Source organism: Agelaius phoeniceus, chromosome 2 (assembly GCF_051311805.1).
Source record: "Agelaius phoeniceus isolate bAgePho1 chromosome 2, bAgePho1.hap1, whole genome shotgun sequence".
Taxonomy (NCBI): domain Eukaryota; kingdom Metazoa; phylum Chordata; class Aves; order Passeriformes; family Icteridae; genus Agelaius; species Agelaius phoeniceus.
This window is the reverse complement of record NC_135266.1, coordinates 52,186,924-52,214,697: the sequence shown is the minus strand read 5'-3', so window position 1 is coordinate 52,214,697 and position 27,774 is coordinate 52,186,924. Positions and strand designations below refer to the sequence as shown.

Below are 27,774 nucleotides of genomic sequence, written 5' to 3'. Positions count from 1 at the left end.
GGGGAAAGTTCCCACACACACACGCAGGGGAAAGGGGAAAAATTAAAAAAAATTATTAAAAAAAAAAAAAAGAGGAAAGGAGAGAAGGGAGGAGGGGGGAGAAGAAGGGGGGGATAACCCCAGATCAGGTGCTGCGGCGAGCGAGAGAGCAGGGGGCAGAGTGAGAGAGAGAACGCACAAAGTGTCCCGCAAGTGGGGACGGAGGAGGAGGAGGAGGAGGAGAAGTCCGCTCCGGGCGGCGGGGCTGGGGCCGAGGGGAGGGGGAGGGCAGTTTCTTTTTGTGGTCCTTGCTCTAGCACCACGTTAAAGACGAAGGTGAAAAGGAGGAGGTTTGAAGGACTTCGGTTCTCTCTGGCAAGTACATTGATCAAAGATTGAGAGGGGAATGACAGAGAGAAAATGAGCGGGGAAGTGCTGGCTGCTGCCGCCGCCGCCGCCGCTCGCTCGCTGGACGAGTTGTTGTTGTCACACGGTGCGGAGGGGAGGAGCTCCGGCAACTTGAAATACCCTTTGAAGCAGCAAAAGGCTCACTCACTAGTATTAACCCAAATTATCCAACCAGGAACCCGGAGCAGGAAAACAGAGAGAGGGAGAGAAGTCCCTCTCCCCCCTCCTTCAGGAACCGTTAGATTACATGTTTCATATTTCACCCCACCAGAGATGAGATGTAATTTTCCCAGCCCTTTTCAACAGTCGCTTGTCAACACAGTTTGTGGAGAAACACGAGCGTCTCTAGCGCTCCCCCAAAGCCGGGCGGGAGCGGGGGAGCCGGGGCGCGGGGCGGGCGCTGGGCACCGCACACCTTGCCGGGGCAGACAAAAGCAGACACCTCCGGACGGGGCTGTTGCTCTTGCTGCTGCTGTGGCTCTCCCGGGACCACAGACGCTCCTCCCGGCGGGGTGGGAATTGCTGCCGAGGGTGCCCTTTGTTGCGCGGCAGGCGGCGGCGGCTGCGCGGGGCGCGCACGGGCAGCCCCACGCGGCAGCATCCGCGGAGGACTCTCCTGCGGCGGCCGCGGATCGGAGGGGGACTACGAGGCGCTACGGCTCAGGCCGCCGAGACGCCGCGCCGAGCGGGCTGCGGCGGCACAGAAGTAACTTGGCAGAGGGGCAGGCGGGCGGCCCGCGCAGGTCCCGCCGCGCAACAGGTGCGGGCGGCGCGCAGTGGGCGCGCAGCCCCGGCCCGGCCCCTCCGCGCCCCGGAGCGCGCAAAGTCAGCCGGCGCGCTTGCCCGCGCATGCGCGGTGGGGCGGCGGCGGGCGCGGTACCTGCCGGCCCCGAGCCGGGATGCGGCTGGAGCGCGTCTGGCGGCGGGCGAGCCGGGCTGCGTCGGGAAAGCCCGGGGCTGCGTCCTGCGTGTCTTCAGGGCACTTCGCACACTGAAAGGGGTAAAGAAATGGCCACTGGTACAGACGGGGGGGTCTGCAAAATCAGGGGTCGGTGCGTGCGTAGTTCTTCCTGTTTCAAAAATCCGCCCTGCGTGTACTTAATTGCCATGCATGTATGTGCCCATAGCCTTTTTTTTTTTCCTATGATACTATTACATGAGACATGACTCACGGGATGACACATCTGTAGAGTGGATAATCTCAACTGTATTAATTTGGTGCAGGGGAATTTCCACAGTATCAGACATAAACTGTTCTCATATGATCTGCTTGCTTGTTATACTTTAATTTACAGGAATTTGTTCTAGTGCCACTTAAGACAACTTTTGCTTGTGAAAGTTAAGCTATCCTGCACTAAAATCTTTAAAATTACAAATAAAACCATGAAAACACAGAGTAATGTTTTAAAGTTTTGTGTACCCATAATTGTGCAGAACACTTATTTGAGCCATTTTTAGGTGGGGTTTTTTGAGAATGTTTATCTGGAGGAGCATATTCAACTTGATTTCCAATGGTAGGATCCCAGTGGTGGGATCTAGTGTTGCATAAAACTTGTAATTTCAAAATCTAAATACACTGCCTCTTCCTGTTTTTCACTTGTAGAAAGCCAACTCTGTCCATATTTTCTTTCCCTCACCTGTTCTTTTTGCATGTCACCTTCTCTCACACCTCGTGAAGACAAAACAGTGGAGACAAAACAGCTCCATAAGAAGATCAGGACAGAGCCAGACACGTGTGATACTGCCACTTGGAGATCTGTGTGAACTCTAAATTAGGAAAGCTACCACTTCATTTGTTCCCTACTTTTCCTACAACATGATTCCTACACCAGCTCTTCTGTTTTTCTATTTGCTGTGTATTCCCACAGATACATAATTCTCATGGTCCAAAGGAAAATGTAGTTTGAAAAGGTTTACTACCAGGGGTTTGGGTTAACCTTGATGATATCAATTCAACACTGGGATTAGGAACCTAGAAAGAAAGATTTTTGAAAAGGCTCGAGATTCCTCAAAGCTTCTGGCACGGTAAGTGTTTCTAATTATTATGGGGAGTGTCTCAATTTAATTTAACTCGCACCTATACTGACACACTCACATACACCAATAAATCCTGAGGTCATCCTTTGTAAACTTCTCTAGATTGCATTCCTCTTAGTTGCTGACGCTTTCGTGTAATAATATTGTTGGGTGTTTTCTTTTTCGCTCTCTGAGTTGATATCAGCAAAACTCAAATTACTGTAACTGATATTTGAAAATTCTCCCTGTGTCAAGTGAAGACTTATGGTGCTGAAATCAATAAGACTGTTTAAAATTCAAAGACCTGCAAATCGTTCTGTTTGTCCTTTGATAGGGCCTGGGCTGATTAAAATGCGACCAAGAAAGCTTAATTGCTGCACTAATTAAGAAGTCTTTAATTTCTTTCCTGGAATATTGTTTGAAGCAGGGTTTCTGTTCTGCTCATGTAGCTGTTCAGGGCAGGTATTCTCTCTCTTTTTCTCTTTTTTCTTTTTACCATTTTGGTATATTAAAATGTATGTTAAAACAGTAAGATGTATTGACAATGATTATAATTTATTGCTTTAAAAAAAAGACTGATACGGAGTTCACTATTTTATTAAATTACAATTTTGAGGGCAGCTGTAAAGGGTAAAATGCAATTACAAAATGCATTGTAGCTGTTGCATTTTAAGGAATTTGAACACTTGACTGACAGGAGCTAGGATAGTACACCAGCTCCCTCCCCCATCTTCAGTTATTATTGATAATTAAATATTTAAATTCATTCAGTTAAACACCCCAGAAAAGTGTTTGTCTCTTGAACGTGTGTGAAGGAATGGACCGGGAGAGGGGATGCAACAGAAGATATGCCCCTGGTAAGGATGAATAGTGCATTATCATTTTAAGTTCGTCTACAATTTTTTTCCCCCCTGCATTTCTTTGGAGTTTATTTTCCCGAGAAACCTTTCAGTCTTGTGTCTTGTCTTACCCTTGTATAGTGACCTATTTTGTTCATTGCTTCTGAAGAGGAGAAACTAGATGATTTCACAAAGCTTTCTGTGATCAATAGAGTAATGTTTTAGGTTTAATGATGCTGCATTATAATTCTTGCAAACAACTGCCGAGCAGAGATTCTAAGAAATGAGCAAGTACTGGCACAGGGAAGGTAAGTTCTGCTTTGCTTTAATCTCAGGTCTCAAGCAGCAATCCCCCTTTGAAGAGCTATCTGCTATTTAGAGGGAAGACTGAGAAAGAGGGAGGGACCTCATACAGAATCCCCCCCTGCATCGCTCAGGAAAACAGACTCATAGAAATGTAAGTGTGTGAAAAGGGATCCTTTTTTGCTTCTCTTCTACCAAGACATTTACTAAACATTGACAAACACCATGAATACAATTGAGATTGATGTGAAGTGTTGTATCAGTAGTAAGAAACTGGATACTGCAGCACTGTTTTTCTAATTGTTGTGTTATAGTCAAAGTAGCACAAAACCTTGTCCAATACAAATACAAACTGGATTCCTTTCAGTGACAGGACAAGTAGATAACATGCTTAATAGATACAAAGGGAGATTTGCCATTCCAAGCACGACGTAACGCTAATTATGTTTACTCTAATTGAAAGCAAGGTTTTGGGGAACCTGAAATTACTCATAGGATATTTTTAATAGCTGAATAATAATAAAGTGCAGCAAACGTTGATCACAAACCTTTTGGTCTTTCAAAAATCTATTGGAAAATTAAATGAAAAGTGGAGTTTGGTACAAACAATGCCCCAGGGCAAAAAAACAACTAACACTAGATTTTCCAGTCCAGCCATAACACAAATCAATTTGAGCACACTTCTATGGCCAGACTGCCAGATTGTTATGACTGCTAATTCACTCAATCAAACAGTACATTAGTACACTGGGCACAAACAGCTTTAACAATAGCATGCATTTCTGAACAGTCCACCATATATCATAAAAAACCCAAAATACATGGCAAGATTGCTTTCACATTCTGTTTACTACAAATTGCATTTACATATGGTGCCTGCCTAACAAAGGGGAAAAAAAAAAGTGGTGGGAGAATGAAAGTGAAGAAACTTCTGAAGCCATTAAAAATAACTTTTAAAGTCCTTAAAAACAAGATTCTGGGAGCACTTGCTCCTGCTTGCACTGATGTTTAATGTGAACCTCTCAGCCAGAGAGCTGACAGCAGAGGCTGGCCATCCCATGCACAGAGCTGGATGGGGAATTGCTGCGGGCTTGGCAGCTCGCACACGCCCTGCCTAGCCCCAGCCCCGGCACTTCAGCGCTAGAGCGGTTTTTGCCGGCTTTACTCCCGCGAGTCAGCGCACTGGCTCTGGGGGTATTCACCGCCTGAGCAGAGGGGCAGGATTTAGCACCAGGGAATATGCCTCAATTCTTCCCCTTCATCCCCAAGAGCGATGGGTGTTATCCCGGGGATGCTAACCGGTGATGCGACCAAGGACGCGCTGTACTGAGGGATGCGATGACCGACGGCTCGGGAGCCCGCGCATCCCTTCCCCCCCTCCGCGCCGGCATCCGACACACGGACACACGCACGCCCCACACACACGCCCACGCACAAGCGCTTTTATGGAAATTGCAAAAACCAAACGCCAATTAAGCTACTTGCTTATTTACGATTTTTTTTCCCCCTTAAATCACTATTCTGACTTCAGAAAAGGCGTTTCGAAGTCAGTAACTAAAACAGCTCTTCTGTCGATCTGAGCCTCTCGGTCACGTTGCTGCTACCAGAGCCACATGGTGAAACGGATCGGGTCGTGGTCCCCTCCCGGGCTGGCTCGGGATGGAAGGATGGATGGGTGGATGGATGGATGGAGCAGTGGCTGGGCACTGCCCGCTGACATTCACCTGACAACTGACAGCCGAGCAGGAGAGCTGCAGCGCGGGGAGGAGATGATACCCAACTTCCCTGCGTGATTTAAAAGAGGGCTGGGATAGACGGGGGGCCCTCTGTGTTGTTTGAGTTAGACTTGGGCTCTCATTAGAGGTCCTCAGTCCAACGTGCTAATTCACCTACCAACAGGTAGGAAGAGTCGCTCGGAGCAATAATTATGAAGTACAAAGCCCTTGCCATTAAATTATGTTAAAGCGGTGACCTAATCTGAGCTGCCCTTTGCCGTGCCTCCCCCCCTTCACAGAATTAGTTCGCTCAGCCGCTCTATCCCTCGCTCCCAGCCTAGGCTAATCGGAGCACCGGGGAGCCGGCCCCGGGTTCAGCGCTCCGGGCTCTCCTGTGCGGTCTCTGCCGGTGCACGGGGACCGCTCCTGCTGCTCCGTGCCCGGGAGCTGGGGGGAGCGGCTGGATCCGCCTCCCTCCGTCCATCCCTCGGCCCCGCCGAGCCCCGGTGCCGCCGGGAGGGGAGGCGGGCGGCGGTCGGGCCCCCGCGCCCGGCCGGGCGGAGGGCGGCGGCTCGGCTGCCGCTCCGGCGCTAATTGCTTCCCGTAACAATATTAATAACAGCGACAAAAAATGCACAGTGCTGCCTTCTTTTTATATAGGAACTGACAGCCTGCGAGACGCTGCCTCTTCTTCCTCATGTCACTTAAGTGAATGGAAAACAGTTGAGGGAGGAGGGTGTTACCTTTATTATTCCCATATTTCAAAAAAGAAAAAAAACAGACAAACATTATTAATTGTTTGGGGGTTTTTTTTGGGTCTTTTTTTTTGGGGGGGGGGATGAGGAAGGATTTTTAAAAGTCCGAGCCCTTGCTTGAAAAGTTTCAGCACAGAGCGGAATTTTATAGAGAGTTATAAACTCTGGGTAAAGGGGGATGTTATAAATGGAAGTGCTGACACAACCTTAACTATAGCGTGTAAACGGCTATGCTATAATATCCATTAAGCAGAAAGAAAAATAAGATGGCTGATCAATAATTTATACAAAGAGTACCAACTGCAGACATAATAACTGTAATGTTTGCAAAGCAATCTCTCGCTCTCCAGGCTTAGCAGTAAACTAGCGGGGCTGTTAATTTCCAACTCCTACAGGTAAGAGGACAAACAAATTACTTAAACTTGTATTTTGCTCGATATTTTGCATGCCTCGGTAGGATAAAATACAATTTAATTACGATGCAACTTGGGCTGATTGAGGAGCCTCCCCCTCCGCCCCCCTTTCCTCCTGCCCGCCCGTCTGCTCCTCCGAGGGGACCTTCTTGGGCAAAGCTCCGCCCGAGAGACAGGAACAGGTCGCTTGGACAGGCGTTGTAAACGGGTCGACTTTTGGGTCACTGTAGTTCGACTTTTGGGTCACTGTAGTTCTTCGGAGAGTTATTCACACACGGAAACAAAACGGAGCCATTTAACTTCAAAAGAAAGTTACAAGGTTTTTCAGTGCCACGAGCTGAAACACAATACCCCCACCGGCCCGATAAGCATCAGCTGTCAGAGGACAATGCACTCGCTTTCCATGCATCAGGCTACCGGGAAAAAAAAAACCTGCTTTAGGGAAAACCAGTGCTTCTTCCACTGTCGTAAACGAGAGTAGGCAAGCAATTGATCTCTTCATTGGCATTGGGACCGTTATCTCCCATTTCTGTCTACTGTATTTATGTAGCAAAACAGAAGAACAAAGTCTGAAAGTTGCTAAGTAGACTCCTGTAACGTGCCCAGGTTGTTTTTTTGGTTGTTCTTTTTTTTTTTTTTTTTTTTGCATGTCTCTTGCAATAGTACCAAAGAGATCACTTCTTTGTGAAATAGCAGGAGATAAATGTGTCAGTGGAGGGCTTTTTTTTTTTTTTTTAATTCTCCCCCATGCCAGCCTGGACAAAAAACCAAAAAAAGTTATGTTGCCAGCCCCACAAAAATAAGCCCATATTTAACATAGTGTGCACAGCTCTGCGACAGCTTTAAGCTGTCCTTCTTTGGGACGTCACGGGTGTTTTGTGTAGTAAAAACAGAGAAGTAAAGCAAGAGACACCTTATTTCTGAGCCCTGAGCTGGGCTCTGCGGGGTAATGCTTAACACACACATACAAAAAAAAAAAAAAAAAAAAAAAAAAAAAAAAAAAAAGCGTTTGTAATTGCCTGCATTGCTCGTGCTTGCTCACCAGTGACCTCTCTCAGTTCAACTTCAATAAAGTAAAATAGCGTAAATGACAACTCTCCGTACAGTCCGCACACAGACAGCGTCCTTTATATGGAAGCAATAGTTGCCCCGCCCCGGCTGCCCCAGCCCGGCTGGAGTATCGCAGTGTGGTATATCTCAGTGTGGTATATCGCAGTGTGGTATATCTCAGTGTGGTATATCTCAGCGTGGTATATCGCAGTGTGGTATATCGCAGTGTGGAGCATCGCTGCTCGGAGAGCCGGAGCAGAAAGCGCAGCGCCCACTAGTGCCTGTGAGCGGGGGGCAGCGCTCCCTCCGCGCCCCTCCGCGCCCCGCGCAGAAACGTCGTCCAGGGAAAGGAAATGTGCGCGGGACTGCGGAATGTGGTACGGACAAAAGAAAGTTTAAGCCCATCTGTGACTAAGTGAGGGTTTGTTTCTTCATTGTCTGTGCTCAGAAAAAGCAGAGATGGAAAAGTTGTCTTTCCCCTGCTGCTCCCCATCTGTCCGAGAAGGTGTGTGAATGGGGCAAGTGTTCCATACTGAGTCTTCACACTCATAGTGAAGGGAATTGGAAGGGCTGCCTGGCTGTTAAGCCTTGATGGGAAACATGAACTACACCAGACACATTTCTGAGCTTTGGATATTCTGCCCCGACACTTGAAAACTACAGAAGATTTGTGAGATTTTTCCATTAGGCCCTGTTCTTTTCTCAGGTGTTTTTGGGTTGTGTTTTGGGGGATTTGTTTATTGGTTTATATGCATGAGAGATTGTTACTGGGCAGTATTGAGATTTTCTTGGAGATTGTCTGATCTCCTTCATGTGGAGATGAACTTTCCAAGGAAGGCAACAAACAACCCTCTGGAAAAAAGATACCAAGTAGATAAGTTCAAAATAAACTTTCACAATGGCAGTGAATGTCTCTTGCATTTACTTATTGTTTGTTGTGGATTGGGCTACTGGTTAATGTTCCCAGTAAGATCCAAGCACTTAAAATTGTGTCCAGCATAATATAATTTCCTGTGCAGGGTTCCCAAAGCTCTAAGAGGCAGTTTTGGATTATATCACACACGCTGGAGCACAAGTAGGTGATGATGAACTAGACCTGTCTTCTTCTAACTCTGTCTTTAAAAGCTTTCAGTAAACCATTGGTTCACATTGTATAAATGTCTTAAGATACTAAGACCTTGTTTAGCAGAGAAGGAAAACTCCAAATATGTTCTCAAGCACCTTGGGCTCAAGGTCTAAAATCATCTGGTGGAACATTTATCCATTCTCTACCTCTATTTGACAGTCACACCTTTCCCTTACTTGTGCTGTGCATTCTTCATCAATAGTGAGAACCAAAATGTACATCTAAATAGTTCCCTATGCCAAAAATTAGTTACACAAACCCATTAATATGGAAGGTACTAAATACCAAACTAGTTGAAAATAATTTGCAGCAATTCATGATTTTCTCTATTTTCTCATTTCCCCCCCCTGCAAAAAAAATCCACTTATTTTATTACAGGATAATACTTGGCATGGATATAAAACATTTTATAAAGTTCCTGTGTCTTTATGGTAAGTTAAAAGGGGGTTGTAGAATCAAAATAAGTTTCCTTGCAATATACACAAATTGATTGTGGATAATGGCAAAAGACTTTTATTAAGACTGTTTGAGTTCACTGTTGTCTGTTCCTCTTCAGTGCTCTCTGATTCACTGCAACTGAAATTTATTAATATGAATACTTGGTTTTAAGCTTATGTATATAAGTCTTTATACAAAGTAAATTCTTGGAATATTTATCCAATAAAAATACTTATAAAGTTAGAAGTTCCTGAATACATTCATAGCTTTAGGTGCAGCTATAGTTCTATAGGAAGAGACTTAACTTTGGAAAGCAAAAAGCTGAGTCACAAAATAGTAAAAAAAAAGAAAACCACATTTTATCCTTATACTTTGGAAAGGAATGAAACTTTTTACAGAAAATCAATTAATACATTTGAGCAAGAAACAAATTTAAGAAAATCATAAATATCTAAAAGGAGGTGAATCACAATAATTAAATTTTATCCACACAAAATACTTTTTAGTTAAAAGTATATACTAACAAGTTTGTTTTATTAAAATTTGTTCTTCTAAACATGTGAGTATAAACTTAAGATGTAAATTTCAAAACAAGAAAAATGAGCTACCACCATCTAAATTGCTTTCATCTAGCCGCTTAGAAAGTTTTAATTGTTGTTCTTTTGCTTAATTACACCCTTCTATCTGATGATCAGTCCCAGGCAGTTGAGAATAATTCTGTTTTCACACGTGAAGAGGAAAAGGGCAGCTTAGATCCACAACAAAACTCAGGTTCCACGCTCATACTTCCAATTGTCTCATGACTTAGTGGGTGCCAAAATCCCTTAGTAAGCTCACCTTAACACAATTCACCAAGTGGGTTGGTTTCCACTGTTGGCCATATTGATGGAAGCACAAATCTCAGAGCTGCTGGGGGTTTTCTGAAGATAGAATCCATGCTGAAACACAAGCAGTCTTGGCTTGGGTACACTACATTTGCACAAGTGGACCTTCAAGGAAGGTTAAGCTGAAATGAGGCTGTGTGCTTCTGCGTCCATATTTGCATTCTGTGGTACAACTAATAACCAGTTGGGCAGGTCATTTCCAGGGTGGGAAACCAGTTTTCACACATCCAGCTTCTATTGTTCCCACAGGACAAGAGAACTTGAGCCAGGTTTCCTACATGGCAGCAATGAACGTGAGCAGTCAAATGTGAGGTCTGCAATAATTAAGATTTCCCTGGTTCTTCCTTGGAAAATTTAGACCAGTTGACGAATACACTACTACCAGCAGGAAGACTTTCTTACTTCTCAAGGAAAATGTGCCATGTTACTGAGAAAGGATTTTAAGGGCTGAATTCAACCATACCTGCTGTGGGGTTGTACCATGTCTTCACTGTCAATATCATGGAGTACCCCTCACTGAAAATGAAGGTCTTTTGTTCTCTGCTGGTAAAGTTGTCCTCTTTTCAAAGTGGGACCCCTAAATTGTTTAGATACTTCTAAAATGTTCTTCTGTGGCTTTTACTTTCTGTTGTAATCTATACTATCTACAGCCATATTCAAAACAAACATTTTCTTAACAGCTCTAAGTTTTATTTTTTCTATCAAGCTGAAACAATTACAAGGAAAATAATGCATATAGAAGTACCTATAATTGAGAAAATGTTTTCTTGAGTGTTTTCTTTCCTACTGATATAAACTTAAAATTCGGCATACAGTTTACAAGTAAGGGCTGATAGCTGAATACTTTTAAATACTGTGATGTGTAATGGCTGCAGTAAACACGGTTTTGGAAGCTAGGTTTATGCTAGCAAATTAAACTTGCCTGGGAATGTTCCTATGCAATAGCCAACTAGCACATATGCCTCTTTGTAAATTTCTGCTGTTCAAAACAGGATAGTAGCAGTAGTAGCCTTCCAGCTGGGAAGGGTCTCGGATGTGCAGCCTCCCTCTCCTTCAAACTGCAACCAGGAATTGGGGTTTAGGATGCTTAAAGTGTACCAAGGGCAATTCAAACAGTTTTACAGTGTAGACCATCATGTTCTATGAAACATTCCTGGCACTAGTGCAAATGTAGCTTCAACTGTTTTATATTACTGTAAATGTCTTAAAACATATATTCACATTGGACATTTTTATAGGTACAAGCTCTTGATCTTGCAATCTTTACATGGGCAACATTCCTATTGACTCCTAGAAATGAAATCTTAAAAAAACAAAAGATTCCTTCATTAGGTAGGAATCCAGCTTTGGCTTATAATTAGAGAAGAAAAAGGAAGTAAAATTATAACACAGGAGGAGCTTGCTAAAATGCTCCCTAAAACAGTTTTCCAATGGCATTAAAGTATTACGCACGAATACGAGTCCTGCTTAATTAATTTAGCAGCCTAGACTAGAGATTCAGGTTTTTGTGTTCCCATGCTTTTGTGCTGGGTATTTGAAGCTGAAAATGTAAACATGAATGCATTTTCTATAAGAGCTTCTAGAAAAATGTTAGGGAAGGCAGGGCACATTCCTTGCTGGGTTTTGTGTTAGATTCTTTACACTCAATGTCAGCCCCAGAAACCAGCCTGGGAAGTTAGAGTCTTCTTGCAACAGGTTGCCTCCTGTTAAATTTATAAGGCTATTTGTGACTTTTATTGATAGGAACACCATAAAAAAGCATTATGCAAAGTGACCAATGCATTTATGCATGTGTTTTCCCCCCAGTTAATGTGAACTAACACAGTATTGGCCTGTTTGGGAGTCACATAAATGCAATGTCTTATGCTTCTTTTTACAGCTGTAGCTTGTTTTGAATAGTCAGACATGTATAAAATGACAGAGGAAAGATTATTCTTTAGAATTTTCACTTTGCCATTTACAAATCAATGATGTTTGCATCTGTCTTAACACGTTTGTGAAGTGGCCTGTAAAGGAAGATGGTGTTACAGATTGAGCTGGGAAACAGTCTTGAGAAGAAAAGTATTGCTAGTTTTATTCAGAACCAGTAGATACTAAGAATGATATACTTGACACTTCATAAATAATAGCACACCAAAAAAAAATCAGGAAGAAAATTACTTTTTGACTCAGTCTTGCAGTCAATTGTTATTTTTCCCAAATAAAAATTTCAGGGTCAGTTTTGATAATCTAACCCTACAAAGAAGACTAAAATCTTACTTTCTTCCACTTGAACAGCTTTCAGATAGCAATTACTAATTGGAGGTCTGTTAGAAAGATTTATTTGGGAAATGGTTGACTTTCTTTCTACAGCTTGTTTTCCCACAGACAATGTTTTTAGTACCCATCTCAGAAACATTTTTTAATGACAAATCCCTTAATTACTGATAGAAAGAAAAAGCCCCTAAATTTATGCTCTTTAATTTGCCTCAGCACTCATTGACCTCTCATGTAAATTCTAGTAATCTTCAGTTCATCGCCTCGCTTCTTAGGAGACACTATAATAATGCAGAAAGAAACATTATTTCTTGCTGCTGAGTAACAGTACAAAACTTGGTTAATTAAAAAGCGTAGGCAAGCAAGGTCCTTGTGTCTGCGAGAAGTCTGAGCTCTCTTTAAGGCTCAGTTATTTCTCTGATAACCAGCGATTATCTTTTTTGCAGAAGCAATTCCAATAAGACAAAGGTGCCCTCTGTAGGGGACAGGCTGTAAATGATGATGGGGAGCTGGAGTTTAATATTTGCAGAATGTGACAGAAAAGAGTAACTTCCTAGCAGTTTGGCTCTCTGAGAGGCACTACAGATTAAATATTATGTACAAATTAAACAGTGCAAAAAATAAAAATAACAAAACCCCCTCACTTTAAAATAAAGCAGAAAACAATACTCTCCACTGCAGATATCAACTAACAGGTTTGCAATAAGCTTCCCCAAAGCTAAATGTGTAGCACAGTGAAAACTGCACTGCAAGAATCTCCTGAATAAAAGGAAATATGAGTTTCAGTCAAAATAACTTTATAAAAATAATAAAATTCCAAAAGCAACATGCTTAAAAGGTCTCTGTAGGATGTACTAAAAAGTTTACCACAAAGCAGATTCATTAACCATCCCAGGCGACTCACGTATTGCTTGCTAAGGAATTGCCTTTGTTAGCATGCCCACAGACACACATTAACTGGTGTGCAGAATCTCTAGTGGATATTTGCAATTATTTTGGGAATTCTTCCCTCAATTTATAATGGCAGCTAATGCCAGCCCAGAGAGAGGCAGGGAATTCAACACTAGATATAGTTCATTGCTCATTATTAATTTTTTTTAGGCCTCATTTTTACAATCCATGAGGATGACCTGCAGTTCTTGTTATCTTGATTTTCTCTGTCTCCTTTTCTTTTTACATTATTTTTAATTTATATATACCCATATTGTTGGAGTAACCATCTCATTGCATTTAGTACCCTTCACTACTATGTAATGAACTGCAGCATGGAGTGGGAAAACCCCTCAGAAATATTATTTGTCCTCCAAATGACTTTACTGGAGAGTCAAAGAAGCAGAATGTAGTTCTAGTAGTTAGTGCTCATTATATGTTGGTTACTACAATGTACTTGACTAAACCGTAGTTTAGAAAGCAAAGATCAGTGTTGTAAATGTGCAGTCTATTTTACTATAGACTCTAAATATACAGCCTGCTTCTAAACATGACTGTAAAAAGAAGGGTGGGCTTGGGTCACCTGTAGGAAAGTTAAGGATAATAAATTTTAAAAGCTATGGATTGGCAAAGGTGTTTGAGATTTTTTTTTCTGGTCTAGATCATCAGTAAGGGTCCATTTTCCCAGTTCACAACACTAAACCTGACTGCCTTCCAGAAGCAGGATTGAAGGGAAGGGAGAATGTAAACCTATGAACATTGCCTTTCCTAATCACAGGTTCTGGTCAAAGAGAGCTTGTTCCTTTCTTTGCCCACTGTAGGAAATGCTTGTATGAGAGATGTATCCCATATTTGAACCACGTAAACATCAGATTAATGCTGTCTTTTGTTTTAACTATTATCTAAATCCGTAAACTCTTTTCCTTCAATCCGTCAAATAGCGTTGAACCTCCCAGTCTCATTGAAGAGAAGTAATTTCACCATGCTACTTTTTGATCTTCAGGGCATGCCTCCAAGTCTATTTACATAAATAAATGTACAGGGAATGACTGAGATTATGGAGCTTTGTGGGCTTTTGATGTGCCCTCTTCACATCCTGTTGCTTACCCTGTGAATCAGATCTGACACTTAGCAGGGTATTCACTTTACCTTCTCTCACAGCCAAATTTAATGCAACCTAGAGGACAAAAGTGGGGATCCTAACTCAATGGGGAATGCTTGTAGATGCTGCCATTCTGTGTGAATGTCCTTCACAGGTCAAGTGACATTCTTTTCCCCTGACATAAAGAACATTTATGCTGTAAAATCCCTGGAGTAAACACTGCCTTACTCTGCTTAATTGTTGCATCTTTAATGGAAGTCCATGGTTATATTTGAATACCTGTCCTGAAGTCTGAAAGTTACCTCAGGGTAGGTCTCCTAAAAGTCTTTCTTGGCACTATCCAACCCTTTAACTAAACACAGGACAAATATCCAAGGTTATATTTTCCTTTTACTAGACATCTTGCCTGTGTCTAAACATGCAAGCTGGAACCTTCTAGTTTATTTTATTGAACCTTCCTTGTCCTTTTTAAAGACTGTATTTGCAGTTGCAAAGGTATTGTTGTATCTTTTGGAAGATATGTAATAGATGTGAAAAGCATTGCTTTTCAAGAATTGTTTGGATTTTTTTCCCCATAAATTTTCTTCTTTTAAATTTTTCTTTACTACTAGAGAGTGCCAATTATTCTATGGCAGCTGCTTCCAGCCAGTACTCACACAACCTATCTTTAGATGGTTTATGTGTCAGAGATAGGAGCCTGGTCTCCTTATGCAGTCCGTGAAGAGAAGTATGCATATTCAGTGCAGAGATTTGGAACACCTAAAAGACAGCCTCTAAGCTGGTACTGTGAGAAACGTCCTAGGTGATCTGAGACAGGCCTCTATCACAAGTGGAACTAAAAATATGTCAAATTCTTCTTTCACTTAAGGTACCCAATTTATTTTAATATTTAATCGTCCTTTCTTTATTTTATCACTTACCATTTCCTTTGTATGCACTTTTGGTCTTTACTGTGCCATCTTTTACTTGTTGTGATCAAGGTAACATTTTAAATGCTTTCTCAATGACCATTTTTTTCTGTTTTTAAACAGTCATAATCAGCTTTGACTTGGAAAGAACTATGGTAAGTCTAAACACACAATTTCTTATTTTCTGATGTCTTTTTATTTTCTTCTTTTTTTCCTCCTTTCCTTTTGTTCTTGCTTCTCATTAGCCAAATTCAGCTTATTACCGATTCCTGGAATTGGTTTGACTCTTTCTTTCCAGTTTAAGATAATACAAACTGTAAAAGTTGTACAAAAAAAACGTGCTGTATGTAAAAAAAAACTGTAAAAAATGTGTGAAGTCTGAAAAATCTGGGGGTTTTTAAATCTTTCATTTGTATAGTTTTATTAATTTTACTCAAATGTCCACAGTTTTGATACCTCTACCCCCAGTACTTTTCCTGAATGGCTGCCAACTGTCTTTGGGCTCTGTTGTCTGGCATTATATTCCTTGGCCCTAGTCCTGAAAAATTTATACACTAGAGTAATTCTACACATGAGAGCAGGCCCACTGACTGTTGATGCACAACATTATTCTGGAGTGCATGCATTTTCAGGGCTTGGATAATTGGTTTGATTTTACTGGTCAATCATTGCAAACTATTTGTAATGGAATTTTACTCAATTCTAGAAAATTTTTTTATGCTCTCTGCAAGTTGCCACAAGTTTTATACACTCACATGGACTTAGACATTGATTAGGTGGTCTTAATTATTAAATCTACTCTTTATTTCCTATTCACGATTATGATGCCCACAAACATATTAGAGTCTACATGAACTGAATATATTACAGTTTTTCACATGTACACAGAGTTGGATTTTTAATGGTTTTTTTTTCCTGCAGTTGAGTAAATAAACAGTAGCTGATTCTCATAGCCTGCTCCCATCCCTTAACCCATTCCCATGATAAAAAATGAGCTATCAGGTCAAACCTCGGAGACTTTTATTGCAACATCCATAACTAACCATATAAATGTGTCTGTGATATATTTATTAATTTAAAAGAAGTTCAGCCTTTAGTTAATTTACTACGAGCTTCTAATGCCCTCTGATTGCATCACTGCTGGAATGCCTTCTTTCCTGACTAGCAACAGAAGATCACGAGTATGTAGGCCAACAAGTGTTACAGAGAAATTGCTACACAATTATTTCTCTGCCTCTATGTCCATCTTTCTATTACTGAAGTCCCAACTAGTAGCCAAACCGGTTTCTTGATCCTTTTTCTAATTTAAACAAAACACATCCAAGTGCACCAGGGCTTGAATCCCTAGCTGCTATGAATATCCAGGCTCCTCCTGAGTAAACCAAGCAATGTCACTTTTTGCCAGCTAAGAAATTGGTCAAATAGGTATGAAAGCCAGGTTACTATTCCCTGTCTGATATTCAATATTGGTTTAAACTTCTTTTCCTTTTGCATTTTTGAACACCTGGCATCCACTTTGCATCCATAATAGAGTATGCCTTCTTAAACTGTAACCATCTTTAAACCTGAATATTCTTTTGGGCCTCTGTTTTCACTCTTTGAAGGATGTCCTGTCAATCTCATCCTTATGCAGATATCAGTAATATTTATTTTTCCCTTTGGAATCTTTTCCTAGTGTTGTCCATTTCCTCCCAAAGGTTCAACAGTTTGAGAGTCAGCAGTATACTTATTCAGACAAAATAGGAACAAAACTGTATGTGGTGAAGCCTACTTAGTGTAAGCTTTTTTGAGCAGTTTGAGCTACCTCTGAGATTTCTATCAACATAGTTTTTCTTAGATATTTAAGACTTGTACATATTACAGCAATTTGCTAATCTCACAGATATATATGTGCTGCCCCTCGTGGAACCTTAAAAAAAAAAAAAATTTTCCTCAAATTTACATTCTGCTTCAGTTGCAGTGTCACAGAGTGACTAAACTTTGTCCATAAACTTGGTTTTAAGTATGTGAGTAGCTTTAATAATTTCCATGCTGAATAGGAGGAGCCTTCAAGCAATGCCAGAACTGTTTCAGATTCACAAGTATATTGTTTCAGAGAATTCTTAGCACTCTATTTTGAGTTGTAGCCACCAACCTTTTGTAGTGGTACTGAGCACACAGAGAAATCATTAAAGTCAAAGTGGTGAATATTTGGTAATAGAAAATAGTAATTTGATTTCAGCTTACATAGATGTGGTCTTGAAATATTGATTTATTAGATACAAAAAATGGATCTGAACAGGTCCTTATCTACCATTTTTGAAGCATTTATCAAAAAGCAATAGAAATTCTATAGTTACTGAACTTTTATTTTGTAATGCAATTACATATTTGTGTTACATCATTTAAATACTTCTGTCAGGGTTTGAGTTTGAAGTTATAAGAATTAAATAGAATTATATTCTTTATTACTCTCTTGAGATTAAGAAAAGTCTTCTCCTTATGATGAGTAGTGTTTGCTGACTGGGTCAGGGCTTTTACATTTCTGGTCCTTTCATTCATATTTCTAGAGTCAGAATAATCCAGTATTGTGTTTAATCAGAATTGGCTAATTTATTGGGGTTTTGTCTTTCTCTGATGTTTTTGCCTACCAGCATATAACCTTTTGTCATAACAGTTAAAAGAAGATTTGTTTTGCTTTAGCTGTTTGTAGGGGGTTTTTGGCTAAAGCTCTTTTTTCTAGTTTTTTGGGGGGTTGGAATTTTTTCTGTGGATAGTGTTGACCTTTTTGGAAGTGCTGTTGACTCATCCTGAGCAGGAAGAGTTTAAGGGAAAAGTAGTTGACCTAATCTTCTATTTATCAAACAGAATTTGTCTGCTTTTGTAAGTTGTGTATACTTACTGATGTATTGTATCACACTGGAAATTATTTTTGCTATGAAGAGCAGTACAAGCTGTCTCCAGTTGTTAAGTCAGTGAGGTCACTGTTTCACAATATGCTATCCAGTTTCCTTATTTCTATTATTCAGAAAGGCTTTTCCTTTCTGCCTTCACAGATTTCATTAAGAACATTTATCTGTTTCATCAGGGAAGAGAGTCAAATACTTCTAGTTTTTCTGTTGTGATTTTATATCCTGCCTCTTTGTTATTTGTCAGCTTCTTGTTTGTAACTTGTCCTGAAATCCTGATGGGGTGGGATTAGTGTTTGGTTTTCAGATATTATATATAAAGCTGTGCTTGAGATAAGGAAATGCTATTAATTATTCCCTTTAAAGAATCCCCCCATCTCTTCTGTTTCAGCAATGAGAATTTTCCTCCTTTACATTTGGTTGTCTCATTTTAAACATTGCTTGGTTAAAAATACTAAATGGTTTCACAGTTTATTGTACCATGCCATGAATTCCTTAGCTCTTCAATTATTGTTTACTCATTTAGGCACCACATTTCCATTTCTTCTGTGAATATACTAAAACCCAGTTGTGACAGATGAACTGAATCACACTGAGTCTGTGCCCTTCCCTTTTTTCTTTCATTTGAGCTTCCCTTGTATGATAATGGACTAGTGTCAGCCCATTCTTAGGCCCATGTTGGAATTCCTTATACTGCCCTTTTGTTTTCAGTTTTGCAATGTTGATCTCTGTCACTTCCTCAGCAGAGAGTACCTTTGTTTTATTTTTAGTTTGGCAGAGCACTGGTTGTGGTCACCACTGTCCCTGCTGCCTGGCATGCTGGTGCATCACAGCCACTCGTGATCTGTCTTCAGAAAATGCAGTGTGGTCAAAATTTTCTTTTTGTGTCTGAAAAATTTCCCTCTTTTTTTCTTGTGAAAATTTGGAGAGCAGTATGTCAGACAGCAAGTCATCATTCTGGTTGATGATCCCTCATTTCAGTTTTCCCCTCAACACTGTCTTTTCCATGTCTCTTGCTTTGTAACTCAATGCTGAACCCATTCATCCCAAAGAAACAAGCTGTATTCTATATTCTGTCGGTAGCAGCTTGGAAGCAGCTGCACAGTCATCTTTGTCTTCAGCGCCCTCTTCCTTTACTGGAACATTACACTGTTCAACATTCGTTTGTTTAGCATTATGGTTTGGAATCTGATGTATGTGGCACACTGCTGTGTATGTTTTCAAATGCTTAGTGGGGTTTTTTTCTGTCTGTTGTAATAAATACTACCACTCTTCTTGCTTGCTTACCATCCCTGCTCTGTTCACTGGTGAAATATTTATTCTTTTGTTCCAGTTACTCTATGTGTCTACTGTAAAATGCATTTCCTGTAGTTGCTCTTGGTGTCCAGACTACTGCAATACAGTAGTTTATGTCTAGTCTGCTTAATTTCAGTCCCATCTAGAAGAGACTGGCCACACCCTCACTAAACAGCATTTGATCATGGGTCTCCTCTGAGCCTCATGTACTTTCTTTTGCACACCACAGATAAAATTTTTACTTTTTAGGGATGTATTTCAGTTAAAAAGGCATTAAGTAATGTGAGAACTGTGCTGCAATTCATGCATTATCTAAAGTTGTTTTGGGTGCCCTAAAGCACAACATGGAATATGTGGCAGTATTTGAGAGTGCAAAGCTCTTTAGGAGAATGACAGAAGGCATCAAAACAGATACAGACCAATCTCAGGTGTCTCTTGGAATCACTACTGCTGCAATACTACCCAGAACTACACTGATATTTTTGTTTTGGAGTGAAATAGTCAATTAGCCTTGGCTAACAGGAAACCACCCACCCAAATGCCTGATTATTCCCACAACTCACTGGTATGGAGGTGGGGAAAAATAGTAAGAACAGGAATGATAAAATTCATGGGTCAAGATAAAGGCAGGGACATCATTTAACAATTTCAGTAATGGGAAAAACAGACTGATCTGGGAAAATTAATTTATTGCCAATTAGAATAAAAAAATGTAACCATTAATTTTGATAGTGGGAAACAAGATAAACATTAACACAATACCTTTCCTAGTCCCTTTCCCAACATCAACTTCACCTCCCAAAAAACAAGGGGGGATGATCAGTACATAAGAGTCCTGCCTCCTCCCACTTTCCCCTGTGCTGGCAAGGGCTCCTCAGAGGCTGTGATTCCTTCAGGAACAACCATCTAAACAGACCACTCTGGTGTCTTCCACAGGCTGCAGTGGAAATAGCTCCTCTTCTGACCTTGGTGTTCTCCCTGATGTTTCTCACTCTTTTTTCCCCTCTCTCTCTGTCTTGTGTTTTCTGCCCTTTTTGAAATATGATTTCATGTTGTGTTACCAAATTGGCTGATGGGCTCAGCTTTGGGAAATTTGACACAGAGATCATGGGAGATTGCCACTCTTCTAGAGCACAGGTTACCCAAAAAGGATACTCCACAAGTTATAAAGTGTTATTATATACTTGTCCTTAGGCAATGGAATTAAGCCCAACTTCCATGTAAACAGAGGGGGGTCTTTGAAGACCCCCAGAAACAAAATTTGCACATTTTGGTTACCTAATTATAAAATTATAAGCATAATTAGTTGAGTAGCACATGACTGCTGAGAAAGTAATATCTCTGCATATTTTACATTTTTTCTGGAAAGACAGACAATCTCATTTCTGATGTACAGCCACTTTAATCACCCAGAAAGGAATATGTAGTCAAATTAGGATATTACTTGAGCATATACTTACCAAAACTATTGTTAAATATTCCAGAAATTGTTTATATACTAAGACCTTTTTTCTTCTTTTTATGATATAACAGATGTTCAGTGATATCTGGCCTCCAAGAAAAACTGCAGCTCTCAGTCTCCAGTTTCCATTATCTTGTTCCCAACAGAACCATGGGAACACAGAGTAATATCCTCTTCAGGAAACCTCACGGAGAAAGTTTTTCTGTGTCTGCTCCATGCCCCAGTTTTGAATATCTAATTTCAGCAAGCTCAATGTCCGCATTTTCTAGAATCAAAACTGAAAGCATAATCCAGTGTCCAGGTTAGGACACCTAAGTGAGGACATCAATAAGTGAAATGCTATATATCATCCAAAACATAAAGCATTTGACTGCGTCACTCCGAAGAGTCAGGATAGCAAGTGGGATACCCTGTTGGAGCTGAACTAACCCCTATGCCTGTCTTTCACAGCCAAATCCTACTCTCCACTTCTGCTGACTATAAAGGGAGTTTAGCTGCCTGGTACATAATATTATTGTTCAGTTTACAGACCTGTAACCTACTAGTGTGTTTAGGATACTCACTTGTACATGACACAAGATCTGTGAGAAACTCATGCCATCCCTGTGCAGAAATGGTTTGGTTTGGAAGGGACCTTAAAAATCATCTAGTTCCAATCCCCCTGCTATGGGCAGGGGCACCTTCCACTAGACCAGGTTGCTCAAAGCCCCACCTGGCCCGGCCTTAGAAAGGCAAGGAGAGCTAAACCACAGAATTCAACATTACACTTTCCATTGGCATTCAAACTACTGCTGTTCTCTCCCCTTGTCTGTATAGTTACCTACTGAGAGATGCCTATTTCTAAGTGTCTTCCTTTCAGACTACATCTTACCACTGGAGAAAGGAAGAGACAGTAGAAAACCTCTCAAAATGGCTTTCAAGTGTTATTTCCACACCATTTCCAAATTTTCAAGGCAGCAGGTCAGCCACCAGTCCCAGATGTCTCTGTTGATTCATTAATGGCAGTAACAACAGTAATTGCTACTCAGAACTATGAATAGGTTTTTGCTGAAGAAATTGTATAGCTGCCTCACATTAATATGGGAGTTAAAATGAAAAATTTACAATGTTTAGCTCAAACCTGCTATGACTTTTTACCTTTATTGTTATAATTTTTATATAGTAACAAGCACACTATATAGCGTATGAAGAGTTTAAGCATTTTCTCATAGAGTGACTTTTAGAGTATAATTGATTCTAAAGAAACAAACAATCTGGAAGTATATATAATACAGCTTTTAAGCACTTGATTGTATAAAAAAAATCCATTTCACATTATATGACCTCATTTTGAAACCCAATAGCTAAAGAAAGTACGTTATGAATTTCCAATACAAGAGAAATTGTAGTTTACGATCCATAGTGTGTGAGATGTGTACTTGCATTTTAACTATAGTGTTATATATTTGTATAATTTTAAATACAAAGGCCTTATGATTGTTTTGGTTTTGTATTTTAGTGACTAGAATTGCATAACCTTTACAACTATAAATTAGATAGTCTCCTGCTTCTGATGCAAGTTAATATTTAACTAGTTACTGCTGGGCTTAAGCACAGGAGAAATTTTCCAAGAACATTTACTTTGCTTTTACATTATGAAGAAAACATTTGAAGAATTTTGTGCCTTTTTACGTTTTATTTAGATAAACACGAAGAATGAAAATGTACTAGAAAGAAATTTGCATTCATCCATGTATGTACATTGATTCTCTAAACTTTGAGTTTTTATAGACTTTCTTAGAAAGTCTTTTTCATCCCCTACTTCTCCACTTTCCCTCTGTCTCTGTTTTCTCTTACATTGTTGTTTTTGTCAAAATCATATTGCCTGGCCTATATCCCTTTTGTTGGATATGGGAACTTCTACATTACACCTGCATGTACAGCTGCTTCATCCTAGTCTTTAGTTTCTTTCCCTTCCACTAGATCAGTGGGACTTTTCTATTCTGTCAGCTGGCAAAGTATTTCATGTAGGTTCAGCAAGTGTCACATATCCTAAACAAATGGTGTTGCAGTTTCCATCTTGGACTTGGATGCAGCTAGCCCAGGAACAACTGCAAATCTTTATATCCCAGTCCAGTCTTAGTAAAACAAAAGCAGAAAGGCAGCAAAATGAAGACATTCACCCAGGAAAAATTGTCAAGCATTCTGACAGAGTATAATGGCTAGATTTATAGTGTTTTTCTCATGTGGCTCTGAGATAGGCTGTTTGGGTACAAGTGTACTCTCTGGTTTACATAAACAAACTCTGGGGCAAGGTTAGGGGCAAAAGGTTGGGCCCATGTTAGTCATGGGTGCAGAAAAGCCTCCCAGCATGTGCTTGCCAGCAGTGTAAAGAGGCTGTGACATACTCAGCTAATCTGATGTCTTCCCTTGTGGGGACTTGTAGCTGGTGTTAGGGGGCCAGTACAGCAAGAGGGATGTCCAGGATCGCAGAGCACAAGGTCAGGTGGGATCTGCAGGCAACTGCAGCTTTGAACTGAGCACACACCCCCTTAGGGATACTCTAAGCCTGCCATGGGGATGTGTGGGGCCAGGTCACAGCACACACTGGTTTCAGTCTTCTCCCTCCCAGGGTCAAATAAAGATAAAACTAAGAAATCTGGTGAAAAAAAGGGTGGGGAGAGAAAGCTAATAGGGCTAGAGGATATGAAACTAATTGGAAGAGGGAGTTATTTGTTCCATTTGAACTACCTTGATCAAAGAAGAATTCATGTGAGTTTTGGGTAAGGTTTATAGCAGGGTTGTTTTTTTTCTCTTTTCTTTTTTTCTTTTTCAAAACCTCCTTTGCTTATCTGAAGTATTAACTTTCCATTTCCGCTGCTGAAGCAGATGTTTTGCTTGTCGCAGACATTAAGGCACTCTTAATGTGCAGTTACTGAATTCTTTCCTAAAAGAGCATTTTAAATTTGACAATGTTTCTTACATTTTTAAAGCAGTGACCTCATTTTGAAAAGATTTTTTTCCAATACATATGTCACCACTGGAAAAATACTAATCTGCAAAACTTAGTATAAAATGTCTCCATTTATTAAACATCTACTATACAGATTTCAGCTGTCACAAAAGCCAGTCATGCATTCTTGTGGGTGCTGGCATTCTGAAAAGGGGTTTGTTTCAAGCAAGAAATATATTTTCATTGTGATTTCACTAAAATAAATATTTAAACAAATTCCAACAGTTAAAAATGTCTTTGCAAATTGTACCCTTAATGACTAGAAAGTATTACTATGCCAACAAAAAGATTAACTCAGTAAACTCAGTTAAGACTCATTCTCCTTATGTCCAGACCTATCACCTGTTGGATGCTATAGTGTCCATTTCTAACATTAGTGTTTCTTAAAGAAACTGTTATCTAAAAATGGCAGAATGAGAGATTAATATTGAAACACAATTAGAGAGCTGAATCCCTTATTGTTCTTCCATTCATCTTCATTTAATTTGTAACTGCATACATTTGATTCATCTCTATATTTTTGCTTTCACAAGTTTAATCTGCCACTATACTTTGATCTTTTAAATGATCTTTTTGTGGCAGTTTAGGAAGAGTTACAAGGAAAAAAACCCCGTGTTTTCTAAAGGGACCACCAATACAATATATTTTTTAAAAATGTTCATAAGTTAATCAGAGGCATTTTTAATGATGATATCTATTACAAAACACAAGGGAGATTGGAAAGTCAAAACAGAGGAGGGTGTTATAATGTGGCAATCACTATATCTAGACAGTATATTTTTAAGATAAGCATATCAAGGAATTGTTTGCATTCTTCAGTTGCTGATGCCATCTTCCAGTCTGCCTGCTTTTTTTTTGTTTGTTCTATCCTCTTTTCTTCCCATCACACAAGCTGGAGTTCATTTGAATCTTTCTTTCTGTGAGATGTTTCAAAACACTATGCTCCTCTAATTTACACAGTAATGAGGTTGCCCTGTCTCTGACCTTGGAGAGTTAGCTTGGACTTCCTATATATTTTTGGAGGAGATTTCTACCTCTGATTAGAGCTAATGGGTGCTGAAAAGCTGTGTTTAAGAGTTGTTTTAAGTCAACTCTTTGGGAAATCTGGCCTTCAGTTCCCAGAGTCTGCAGCTGTTTTGTGGAAAAGGGAACCAGAAAAAGAAGAAAGGTGTGTGTGGGGTGTGTGTGTGTATTTATGAACACTTGATAGCTAACAGAGAGTCAAGTTTTTGCATTAAACAATGATTCGACTTCTTGTCTTGTCTAATGAATACAGCACACATTCCCCATAATTATAGCACTTACTTTTTCCTGTCCAAACATTTTGAAACAGCTGAAGACTCAAGCAATATTCAGTCTGGAAACCCTGTACCAGAGGGCTAGTGTATGGTTTTAGTCAAAGGAGCTAATCCTTCTGTGCAGTCCTCCAATTATTTTTCTTCACAAATAAGTATCGCTACTTTATTTTATCCAGAATGAATTCTATTCAATGAGCACTCATCAAATTCCAATCTTAATTAGACTCTAACAAAGCCAAACAAACAAATCACTGTGCTTGGATAAAGGCATGTGGGCTGGAGCGTGTGAAAAGAAGAGGTTATACATTTAAATTGTTTTACTTTCTTAACCACTGTAGGTGCTACAAAGCAACAGATGTAATTTATTATGGCCTTTGACGGTCAAACAGACTGGGTTGAATTATGATCACAACATTTCATGCAATTCTGTACCACTGCTATCTTTGTGGGTATCTAAAGCTGTTTTCTCATTTTGCTTTCACCCCCCCTTTTTATTTGTACATAGAGTTATATTTTGTCTCAGCTATCAGATGACAGCCACTGTGTAAAAATACTTGAGCTCCCTTACATGGTTTGTATCATCACCAGAAAGCCTTGATAAAAATGCAGCCTTATTATCTGTGTAGTTTATTCTCTCCATATATTTCAGAATGTATGTCCTAATTTGATATTCCAATATATATAATCAGTCAGCACTTTCCTTTCATGTTTTTTGACAGAAACACGGGCAGCATACCAGGCAATTAGTCTGAAGAATGATTCCAAAACCCAGTCGTACTTCTACCCTCACCCCTTACATGCTTTGCTGATATAGGATGTTTGTAATTTATTTCTCTGTGAACTCTTTTTATCTTCTTTCTTCTCTTAATTTTGAGCTAAAGGGTCATCCCCTTAAATACTTGTTGTTTTCTCCTTTTTAAATAAACTCAGTTCTAGAAATAAAAAGCTGCTTGGGTTTTTTGTTGTTTTGTTTTGGTTTGGTTTGGTTTTTTTTGTGGGGTTTTTTTGCTTGTTGGTTGATTTGTTTGTTTGTTTTGGGGGTTTTGTTTGTTTGGTTTTTTTTTGAGAAAGCCTATATTTAGTATTAAGAACCTTATTAATTATTAGCCATATAAGGGATGGGTTTAGAAATGCTAATGTGTTAAACTTAACTATAGTTCTAAGACACAGATAACAAGTACTCCTTATTACAGATTTACTATCCTTATGATATCTGTCCACAGAACAGAGGAATCGGTCAAGATATGTCTTCCCACCAACATTTCTGTACACATGTGAAAGATTTATGTTCAAGGTATGCACTTCTTTTTTCACATTTCTTTCCTAGTTGGTAACTTTAAAAAACTTCCAAAACTGTGTTTTAACAAATCTTTTCATTTTCATTCCCACCCTCCAACAAAAATGTATTTTAATATTTCATCTACTTGGCATGCAATGACATGCATACAACAACTAAAAAAGAGGTTCTTAAAACATGGTCCAGATTTGTGAAGAGCTTCATGGTTCACTGAACGTTTTATTTAATATGGAGATTGTATTCAGAGTTGTTTGATTTGCAGAAATAACAAGCCCAAATGCTTCAGTTTCTAATGGTAATTAGTTTTCAGCCTACACAGTCTGTTTAGTTATATATTTACTACCTTGTAAAGAACTATCACAACAAACCCTAAAGCATTATTTTAAAATTAATAAGCTAAAGAAAGAGGAAATTCTTCACTTTTGCATAGCAACACTCTGTATTCTACTTTTTGATTGCAAAATCCACCTTTTCAATTATAGGTGTACTAAATTATGATGCTTGAAAAACTATAAAAGGCAATTATCAATGTTTCTTAATACCATAAATGACTAATGCAAGTATGTTTTGCTGTAAGGGAAACAAAGACTAGTATTGTGAGCAGATTTCCTTAGCTTCCTGAGTCAGAATAGAACAAACTTTGATTCACATACTTTTGGTGTTATTTGCAATTAATATTAGTTTCTGTGGTGGTTAAAATAATGTGCTACAGGTTCCATTGCAGCTTACATATTAAAAAATAAAGGCACACTATTTATCCATGTCTTCAAGTTCACTTGGCCTTCATGACATCAAGTAAGGAAGCAGAGAGGAGGTTAGAGCACAATGCCTTGCAGTGGTTCATATATTCCTGCCTTATACAAGAAAACATCTGAAAGAGTCACTTCTTCACCCAGGTAAATATTCTGATCTATCCCTTGCTGCTTTTCAAAGTTAATGGAAGGAAAGTTTCCTTTACCAGATACTGTGTTGGGTTTTTCGGACTGGACTCTTCTTCAACGGCTCAACAATGAGCGAGCTCTCGCTGTCTGCAGGGGCTAAGAATGCCCCCATTATACTCACTCAGCGTGCCTTGCCATTGATTTCTGCCTCTGAACATGGATAGAGGACACGCTTGAGCTGGCAGAAGGAATCACATCATGGCATAGACACCTCAGAAGAAGTATGCATTATGGAAATCTTCTTAACAAAAAGAGTTCCTCAGCAATCATTAGCATTAGAGGTTCTCTCAACTCTCTTTCACAAATGGCAAGGGAAAGCAAAGAAGGGAACATTTTCAAATCTTGGAAAGACTGACCCTCTCCCTTTGTGCTGCTGTGTCAAAAGAGCTTTATATGCCCTTTCATTCCAAATCAGTATAATTGCTTTTGTTCAAAACCAGGTCCAGGCTTCTTAGCAGTGGAAGCAAAATAAGATGTG

At 39.8% G+C, this 27,774-nt stretch overlaps 1 protein-coding gene across 4 annotated transcripts; it reads left to right on the top strand.

Annotated features, from left to right (window-relative positions):
• Positions 1-399: 399 nt before the first annotated feature.
• Positions 400-26,350, top strand: LOC143693344 (uncharacterized). Of its 4 annotated transcripts, none has more exons than XM_077173627.1 (4): positions 400-1,387; positions 2,066-3,260; positions 15,246-15,277; positions 26,282-26,350. In XM_077173627.1, the coding sequence occupies exons 1-2, from the start codon at positions 400-402 to the stop codon at positions 2,149-2,151; spliced, it is 1,074 nt and encodes a 357-aa protein (XP_077029742.1). In that variant the 3' UTR covers positions 2,152-3,260; positions 15,246-15,277; positions 26,282-26,350. The 4 variants fall into 4 exon arrangements, with proteins under 4 accessions (XP_077029742.1, XP_077029745.1, XP_077029744.1 ...); XM_077173630.1 differs by lacking the exons at positions 15,246-15,277; positions 26,282-26,350 and adding an exon at positions 3,578-4,424 and having other exon boundaries at positions 2,066-2,412; positions 3,175-3,260; XM_077173629.1 differs by lacking the exons at positions 15,246-15,277; positions 26,282-26,350 and having other exon boundaries at positions 2,066-2,412; positions 3,175-4,424.
• The last annotated feature ends 1,424 nt before the right edge of the window (positions 26,351-27,774 follow it).